The following is a 10154-nucleotide window of genomic DNA, read 5'->3' on the forward strand; positions in this document are numbered from 1 at the left end:
ATTCTATTCTATTTTGATGAATTTCAACTTACCCACCAGAGGGCGCACTTTCGCTGCCTTACGTCTCTCTTCGCTGGTTGCTCGCAATATAGAGATAGAAAAGAACTTTTTGTTATAATTACTTTATTTAAAGTTTTTTTTCGAAATTACAAAGGTCCACAGCAGATAAAATGGAATGTGAGAATTTTGTTTTTAATCTGACTGCGGCAGCAGGTGTAATATTGCTATTCCTCATCTCCCTTTTTTTCCCGTTGAGAGTAATGTTTCCCAACCTTAGCCAGGTAAAGATTTGTGGACTTCAATAGGGTATCCTGGGAGTTGAAGTCCACATATCTAAAAATGGCTAAAATTGGGAAACCCTGGCTCAGAATCTGAGGTTTGGACTGGCTAAAAGAAAAAAAAACAGTGACACTTCTTACTCTTTTACTTTTAAAATTATAATCTGACCCTCTAGTCCTGAGCAATTTTATTCAACCTTGGCAACTTGAAGATGTGTGGACTTCAATTCCTGGCATTCCCCAGATAGAATGAGGAATGAAGGGGAGAGGGGTTACTCTAATTTATTCTTATCTCTATGTTAATTCTTATCTCTATGTTATCCAAAGAGCACTTGCGAAGGTCTGCGCATGCGTCCTGAGGAAGCTGGGTAAGAGGATTTACAAAGGTTGCATCTGTAGACAGGGAGCTGCAGTGCGCGGGGGTCGTTTGGGGAGTGGACGTAAAGCATAAATTGGGAGGAATGCATGCTGGAGAAAGGCAGAGAATTAAATTGCGATCTCAAATGCCATGGAGCCCTGCAGTCGGGCCCTGCAAAAAGAGCCATTTTTCTAAGCTGAGTGGGAATTCTTATTCAGTAATTCTCTATTGCTCAATTTAGGTTTTTTTTTTAAATAAAAAGATATTTAGTTTTAAACTTATTAAAATGTTGTGGCCTTCTCGCTTCACATTACATGGTGGTATTTCCACCTGAAATCTTTCCAAGAGCTCATGAAGTTTCGGGGAAAAAGAAATGGCCAAAGTCATAAGATTGGGGCCAAGAAGGTTGTGTGTGTGTTTTTTTTAGAAAGGGGTGTGTGTGTGTGCCTGCAAACCGACAATATTTATGTTTACCGTAAAGAATAGATTGGAGGGTGGAACAGAGCAGATTTCCATGAGGCTGAAAAGTTGCTACTTGTTTTAAAATTCGGAACTCCATTTCAAGTAAAAACGTTAAATGTCAGAAGAATAATTTGACATAAAACTTCCCACATTAGTATGAGAAGACAAGCGTAGGCAAGAAAGTACGCATGTGGAAATGCATGGGTGCAAAACTAGTCCTCCCTCCAATACAGTCCTTGACTTATAACCATTCGTTGAGTGAAGTTACAAGGGTGCTGAAAAAAAGTGACTTATGCCTGTTTTTCACTCATCAATTGCAGCATCCCCAAGGTATAGTGATCAAAATTAAGATGCTTGGCAACTGGCTCATATTTATGACAGTGTCCCGGGGTCATGTGATCACCTTTTGCCACCCTCTGACAAGCAGAGTTAATGGGGAAGCCAGCTTCGCTTAACAACCATGAAAGAAAAATCTTCATCAGGGTCCAGTCCAAGCCGGGAATAAACAAAATGGAGACTGCTTTAGAAAGAAGGTTGTCGTTTATTAAAGAGCAGAGCCAGACAGACATGTGGCTCTCGGAAAGCTGACCCCATATTGATGGGAGTGGTGGGTTTTTATACCTTCTTGGGCTTTTGTGTTTGGAGTTGTTCCTGTGGCATGAACTTTGACCTGAGTCTGAGTGTGCCTTTCTGGTATTCTGATGGTGGTGGGTTAATCCTATTATGTCCTAAAGGTCATGTCCTGCTTCCCTGGGGCTGTGGCTGATGACTATGTCCTGTGTTGGATTTTTTCGGTGAGGGGTTGTTGATTCTAGGGATCTTCATCTTTCTAATCCCATCAGCTCTAAGCTTCCTGGCTCCAGTCTTTCTGAAAGGATTATCACATCTGCATTTCTACAGACCTGGTCTCTTCTTGGGGCAGAGACTTTGAGTGGGTGGGTGGGGTTTCCTGCCTAAGATTGTCCATTATTCCTTTGGGGAAATAATATTCTGTCCTTTTTAATATCCCCCCAAAAATATTTCTTTCTCTGGGCAGGCTGACTTCCCACACTAACTTAACAAGAGCAGTGATCCACTTAACATCTGTGGCCAGTGGTCATAAAATGGGGCAAAACTCACTTAACAGTTACCTTGTTTAGCAGCAGAAATTTTGGGCTCAATTGTCGCAAGTCGAGGAGTACCTATAAAGCTAATAGGAGCAAACAGGCTATTTTGGGAACTGAAATTCAGTCCTTGGTCTTTCTTCTCAAAACCTTTTTTTTTAAAAAAAGTTCACTCTACTTTAGATAATTCCCCCAGGTACAGTAATTGTCCCCGTGTTTATATAAGGTTGCTTCCTACTCCTCTTTAACTCAGCGCAGTGAGTCACTTAGAAAGAAAAGGGAGGCAGCCCACAGATTTGAGCTGTGATTCCAAAGTGAGAAAAAGTGTCATTTGCAGGGCAAAATCAAGTTTTGTGGGGAGGACACATAAATTAGGTAGTTAATCTGGCAGAATTGGGACTTGCAGCCAATCGGATGAAGAGCAAGGCCAAAAATAAATGTTCCAGTTCAGAGTTTCTTTAGAAAAATAGATCTATAAGTTTGCTTAATAAGTAATCAGTTAAGGCGATATCACCCATCCACAAAACACACCCACACCCTTACCTTTGCACCCTAGGTGTATTTGCTGCATGACTTTTAATACAATTAAAATTTAGAGATGTAACAGGCTGGAACAAATGAGTAGTAAATCAGAGCTGGTTTTAGATAATTGTCCCTCCAAATTGTGCCTGGCCTTGTCTTACTAATTCATTTATTAATATATTTTTACTACCATATTTCCCAAGAACACGTGGATGAACCTTGTTAAAGTATTACAATAACTTTATCAATCAGCTCAGCAGTAGAATTAAAACTGATATGAATTGGTGTCCAGCAGCAGGATGCTGAGACCCAGATACCTTCTAAATGGCCCTATTTTCAGATCTCCCTGAAGCTCAGGGAGCAAAGATGCCATTCATATCTCCAGCTAGAGGTTATTCCAAAGCAGGGATCTTCAAACTTGACCCTTTTATGACTTGTGGACTTCAACTCCCAGAATTCCTCAGCCAGCTTGCCTGGTTGAGGAATTCTGGGAGTTGAAATCCACAAGTCATAAAAGGGCTGAGTTTGAAGACCTCTGTTCCAAAGGATGGCTTTTGGTCTTGAAAATCATTAAATTTGTCATCCCCAAATCTGGGAGGGAAGAAAACTGCAGCATGTTCACATAGATACGGTAGTTTATTCCTTCGTGCCATCACTCTGTTAAACACCTAATTCCCACAGCACTGTCTTAGGCCTAAAGATATTTACCCATTTAGTAGGGCTGTGTTGCTGGTATCCTTCTCATCTTCTCACCTTCTCCTATTAGTATGATTTATCATTTGTTGTTTGTACCTTATGATTTATGATTATATCTCACGACTTATGATCTGTGACTTATCACTCTGTTCTTTGTATGTACACTGAGAGGTTACGCATTGGAGACAAATTCCTTGTGCGCCCAATCACACCTGGCCGATAAAGAATATTCCAATATGAGTTGAATCCCTTTCAAGTCAATAGACCTGCAGGTGCTATACCTGAGTGCCAAGCCTTGTGGGGTTTCAGAGGTCAATATCACTGTGACTTTGTTTTTGTTGTATTCTGCTTACCAGAAGGACAAGGGAAGGTGAGAGAGTCCAGCAGAGACTGGTATGAATGCCTTAGGACAGGAGTCCTCAACCCCCGGTCCGTGGATCAGTACCGGGCCACGGCATGCCAGCAACCTATCCGCACAAACAAGCAAAGCCCCATCTGCGTGATATAGGCAGCACACAAAACCACGCCCCCTCTGGTCTACGGAAAAACCTCTCTCCACGTAACCGGTCCCTGGTGCCCCAAAGGTTGGGGCCTCTGCCTTATGAAATTGCTCTTCGACTTAAACAGATCCGAACTGCAGAAAGAAATGCTTCTTGTTTATATGCTAATTAAAGAGAAAATCCACAAGGAGGATTGTGAGTGTGCTGCTTGTTGAGTCACTTTCTAAAAACCGCACAGCTCTCCTGACTAACCAGACTTGGAAGCTTTTTGGCAGCTGACGCAAGGACCCACAACCACGGGGGGTTGCATGTGAGCAGCAGTTTGTACCAGTTAATATGTGGGCTGCTTCATTGGGTTTCGGGTGCAGTTTCTGAGGTCCTCCACTTAACAACCGTTCATTTAGTGACCGTTTGAAGTTACAACGGCACTGAAAAAAGTGAACATGACCGGTTTTCACACGCCTGTTGCAGCATCCCCATGGTCACGTGATCAAAATAGGAATGCTTGGCAATTGACCCATATTTATGACGGATGCAGTGTCCCAGAGTCATGTGATTTCCCCTTCGCAACTTCTGACAAGCCAAGTCAATGGGAAAGTCAGTTTCATTTAACAACCGTGGTTACTAATTTAACAGGTGCAGTGCTTCACTTAAACAGTGTGGCTTGTTAACATAGAAAAGGTTGTCAAATGGGGCAAAACTCATTAACAACCGTCTCACTTAGCAACAGAAATTTGGAGCTCAATTGTTGTAATTTGAGTACAACCTGTATTGTGCACTTGTGTGTCATGGACTAATTTGGCCTATTGCCCTTGCTACAGAATCTGCTAAAATGGGATTCTGGCTCTGTTTAAAAATTCTCATTAACACCTTTCCAATGTCATCTGCACCACTAGGAATAACATCCTAATGCTTATATGTAATCCCATTTCTTCGGCTGTGAGTCCCTGGTTCAGCACCACCTGCCCTCTCTTCCTGGAACTCTCCAGACTAGAAAACCAAAGTCATGCAAGCTGCTGTAACTTTTATTATAACTAGTCCTTGACTTATGACTACAATTGAGCCCAACATTTCTGTTGCTAAGCAAGACAGTTGTTAAATGAGTTTTGTCCCTTTTTGTGACTTTTCTTGCCGCAGTTGTTTGGTGAATCACTGCAGTTGTTTAGTAACATGGTTGTTGGAATCTGGCTTCCCCATTGAATTTGTTTATCAAAAAGTCGCATAAAGTGGTCAGATGACCCCTGGGACACTGCAACGGTCATAAATATGAACCCGTTGCCAAGCATTTGAATTTTAATCACGGGGCCCCAGGGATGCTGCCACAGTCGTAAGTGTGAAAAACAGTTATGTCATTTTTTTCAACGCTGATGTAACTTTGAACTGTCTCTAGACAAAGGGTTGTAAGTCAAGGACTACCTGTATGAGGTTATAGAAATCAAATCTTGCAAATTTGAACGTGCTTCCCCCTTCCTCCCTTTATCTTCATGAGAACTATGGAGGCCTTGGCTGAGATGTTTGCTCAGGTTACAGTTTGGTTCTGGACTCGGGTTTCTTTTATCTGACTGTTGTCTTCGTAATGGCTCTTCTTCCTGTTCCTCAAGGTCATTCCTTCTACCTATTAAAGGAACATTTTGACTCCCATCACCTTCTGCTCTGTGGCTTATGGTGTGGCCGTGGAGGCCCTGCCCATTGCAAGAGACAGGCCATGTTCCCAAAGAATTCCAAAATGTAAACGGTGGATGGCCACAAATGAAGTCCTTCCTCTCCTACTAAAGTGCATTTTCTCATCTGGTGCCCAAAGATGCACCATACTGCACCATACTGCAACTTCAGGAATAGCCAATCACTATGCAGGTTAAGAACTCTGGGAATTGTAGTTCAAGGAGTTCAGGAGGCCCAAGGCAAGGGAGGCTCTTTCAAACCCTGAGCTCTTGATTTCAGCCACAACCTCAAGATATCTCTTGGCTACCAGTTCCATCATCTACACCAGTGTTTCTCAACCTTGACAATTTTAAGGCATGTGGACTTCAACTCCCAGAATTCCACAGCCAGCATTGCTGGCTGTGGAATTCTGGGAGTTGAAGTCCACATGCCTTAAAATTGTCAAGGTTGAGAAACACTGATCTACACCTTCTCTGTTGCAGGCATTGGGGTTCCTCGTGCAATCTGGGCAGTCTAGAAAATGGCTCAGCTTCATCATGCTGTCTTCTTTCTTTCCACAGTTGATGGTGGAGGATGGCTCCTCTCCCAGGGGTAGAATTGGTGAAGACCCCTTTACAGCTGTACCGCTACCTGCTCCGTTGCTGCAGGGTCCTTCCTGAAAAAAACCTCCAGGATCATTACAAGCACACAATCCAACAGGTATGCTGGGCGCCGTCCTGTGGTTTTCCTTGGTGCCTTTTCTGAAGTTGATCTAGAGACAACGTGTTTCTCGGTCTCAGCAACAAATAAAGAACGGTTGCTGGTATTGTGTATGTCTAGTCTAATGAAAAGAAGGACTAGGGGTGACTTGATAGCAGTGTTCCAATATTTCAAGGGTTGCCACAAAGAAGAGGGGGTCAACCTGAAGGCATTACAAGAAGCAACGGATGGAAACTAACCAAAGAGAGAAGCAACCGAGAACTAAGGAGAAATTTCCTGACAGTTAGAACAATCAACCAGTGGAACAGCCTGCCTTCAGAAGTTGTGAATGCTCCAATACTGGAAGTTTTTAAGAGGAGACTGGACAACCATTTGTCTGAAATGGTATAGGGTTTCCTGCCTGAGCAGGGGGTTGGACTAGAAGACCTCCAGCGTCCCTTCCAACTCTATTATTCTATTCTATTCTATTCTATTCTATTCTATTCTATTCTATTCTATTCTATTCTATTCTATTAGGAGAGGCAGAAAGTAGTGTAGAGATGAGGGCCCTCAGACAACCAGGCCAGGCCTTATGCCTTGAAGTGCAGCCAAAGAACTGCTGACCTTGAATTGCAGCCAGAAACTTACTGGTAATCACAGCAGCTTTTAAAGCAGAGGTGTTACATGTGTGTACATATCATCTCCCTTACAAGGTAGTTGAGAATAAAATGAGGTGTGGGATATAAATTGTTCTGGTTATTCAATCGTCTGTGGCAAAGCAGTGGTCACTAGGACTTTGGCCCTTTAAAGAAAGGTTTCTAATTAATTAATTTAATTTATATGCTGTCCATTTCACCAAGTGACATGGTGGCCTAGAGATGGAGCTCTCGNCCACCGCAATGCAAGGGATTACAGGGTCATTAAAAAGAAAAAAAATATGCTGTCCATCTCACCAATAAGGTTGCTGTCTGAATTGTCTGAGTAAATATCCTTCACTTCTCCCATCACCAATTGTATGAGCCATTGCCTAATAATAGTTGGAAGGGACCTTGGAGGTCATCTAGTCCAACCCCCTGCTCAGGGGGTTATACCATTACCATTTCGGACAAATGGCTGTCCAGTTTCTTCTTAAAAACTTCCAGTGTTGGCGCATTCACCGCTTCTGGAGGCAGGTTGTTCCACTGGTTAATTGTTCTAACTCTCAGGAAGTTTCTCCTTAGTTCTAGGTTGCTTCTCTCCTTGATTCGTTTCCATCCATTGCTTCTTGTCCTGCCTTCAGGTGCTTTGGAGAATAGCTTGACTCCGTCTTCTTTGTGGCAGCCCCTGAGATATTGGAACACTGCTATCATGTCCCCCCTCGTCCTTCTCTTCATTAAACTAGACATACCCAATTCCATCAACCTTTCCTTATATGCTTTAGCCTCCATTCCCCTAATCATATTTATTTATATAATTGTTTATTTATAGAGTTTCAAAGTTCATGCTGATGAAGACAGTCCTGAGAGGATCCAGCAAATTATCAAAAGGGCCATCCAAGATGCCGACTGGGTGATGGACAAAGTAAGTGGTCTGCATCCCATCATTTTTGCCAGATGTTCAAAGGAGTTGCTCTCCAGTAGTTATATGGATTCAGCTGGCTAGGCAACAGCAGTTGAATATCTGACTCCTAACACTTAAGATCTGGGTCAGTTCCAAGGAGGGTGACAGCTGCATTTAGATAAATGAGAAACACTGCTGTGGATGCTCGGCCATAAGGATCAGGGATTCAAGTATTTTTTATTAGTTTATCAAACTATAAGATGCAGAAATACAAAGAAAAATGAAAGTAATGGAAAAATAGGTAAGGAAAAGGGGGAGAGAAAAAAGTGTAAAGGGAAAAAGAAAAAATGTTGACTTCAAACTCCTTTTGGCACAGTAGAATAAGGTAATAACATAAAACCTTAACTTTTCACTTTTACATAATAATATACACCAGCTATTTCTGTGACAGCAATCCTATCTAATCAGCAAAACCCAAAATCAAAGTTTGGTTTTTTCCCACCTCAAGCGCAAAGTCCAAAAGCAGTTTCCAAGTAGAAGCCATGTGAATTGTATTCTTTTCTTTAATCAAAGCAGGCAATTTAGCTACCTCCGCTAATTCCATCAACTTTTGCAGCCATCTATCCAGTGTGGGAATCAAAGTATCATTCTGTTTTTGTGCATAAAGTATTCTTGCTGCTGTCAGCACATATAATATCAAAGTTCCATTTCCCCCCCCCCAAGTTCTTTATCCATTAAGCTTGGCCATAAGAATAAAGCTGTTGCATCAGGATGGAGGGTATCTATGGAGATTCTCAGTCATCCAGGTCATGGTTGTCCCAAATGTGCTTTTTCAAAAGGCAACTGGACTTCGGAAGAACTGAAGAAGTTTCTTGGATAAGAAGCGAAACGTCTTCAAGGAAAAACGAAGGAAGTCCAGTTGCCTTTGGAAAAAAGTTACCTTTGGGACAGGGTGGAGGGTGTTTACCTGAAGCTTCCCCTCTTGAACTGAATGGAATCTCTCATCCCCCAAAAAAGTTTTGAAACTTGGAACATTGGAATTTCCATCCAAGGAGTCCTTTCCTGACAGTTCGCAGCAAAGGCAAAAAAAACCACACACCTGCTGGAATTGGGTATGTCTAGTTTAATGAAGAGAAGGACGAGGGGGGACATGATAGCAGTGTTCCAATATCTCAGGGGCTGCCATAAAGAAGAGGGAGTCAAGCTATTTTCCAAAGCGCCTGAAGGCAGGACAAGAAGCAACGGGTGGAAACTAAGCAAGGAGAGAAGCAACCTAGAACTAAGGAGAAACTTCCTGACAGAACAATTAACCAGTGGAACAACCTGCCTCCAGAAACGGTGAATGCTCCAACACTGGAAATTTTTAAGAAGAGACGGGACAGCCATTTGTCTAAAATGGTATAGGGTTTCCTGGCTGAGCAGGGGGTTGGACTAGACGACCTCCAAGGTCCCTTCCAGCTTTATTATTATTATTATTATTATTATTATTATTATTATTATTATTATTATTATTATTATTATTATTATTATTATTATTATTATTATTATTATTATTATTATTAAAGACCTGATAACACCTTTGCTGAGTCACCTTTTATTAAAAGACCTAAGCTTTTGTGAACAAAAAGTGCTACCAGACTGAGTTTGGGCTACCGTAAACCAACGTGACTTTCCTCCTAAGAAACCCATCTCACATGGGGTATGGGAAGCAGGGTTCTTCCCTAACATTTCTGCAGCAGGCTGGAGGGGGTTGAAAGCGTGTGTTTAAAATTTGCTTCCTCCTGCTGGCCTAATCTGGAAGCTCCTGGAGATGTTGGCTCCAAGACGTCCATTTTGCCTCCAAAGAGGAAAGCTGATCAGGAAAACATTCGAGAGCTGTTGTCTCAAAGGTGCGTTTCTTAAAAGGTGACTGGACTTTCGTTGCTTTTCCTTGAAGACATTTTGCTTCTCATCCAAGAAGCTTCTTCAATTCTGACTCAGTTTCCCCACACCACACACACACACACACACACCACACCATTCTGTCAGAACTGAAGAAGCTTCTTAGATGAGAAATGAAACATCTTCAAGGAAAAACAAGGAAGTCCAATTACCTCGTGAAAAAGCATCTTTGGGATAACTATGAACTGGATGACTTAGAATCTCCATAGACCAGAGGTCTTCAAACTTGGCCCTTTTATGACTTGTGGACTTCAAATCCCAGAATTCATCAGCCTGGGAGTTGAAGTCCACAAGTCATAAAAGGGCCAAGTTTGAAGACCGCTGCCATAGACACTTAGTGTCAACGCTGCTAACATTGGATGTTCTTGCTTTGACAAAATATGCAGAGCTGTGTGGTATTTTTAGAGTTAACTTA

At 42.1% G+C, this 10154-nt stretch overlaps 1 protein-coding gene across 1 annotated transcript in view; it reads left to right on the forward strand.

The window, feature by feature from the left end:
- The first annotated feature begins 6148 nt into the window (after positions 1-6148).
- The window catches only part of LYRM9 (LYR motif containing 9), a 12408-nt gene continuing 8402 nt past the window's right edge, over positions 6149-10154 (forward strand). The window contains exons 1-2 of the mRNA XM_015827292.1: positions 6149-6280; positions 7727-7819. Of these exons, the coding sequence (XP_015682778.1) occupies positions 6155-6280; positions 7727-7819 (219 nt within the window). The 5' untranslated portion in view covers positions 6149-6154. The remainder of the gene's footprint in view (positions 6281-7726; positions 7820-10154) is intronic.

The sequence above is a fragment of the Protobothrops mucrosquamatus genome, unplaced genomic scaffold (genome assembly GCF_001527695.2).
Source record: "Protobothrops mucrosquamatus isolate PMUCROS unplaced genomic scaffold, P.Mucros_1.0 scaffold3593, whole genome shotgun sequence".
Lineage (NCBI taxonomy): Eukaryota > Metazoa > Chordata > Lepidosauria > Squamata > Viperidae > Protobothrops > Protobothrops mucrosquamatus.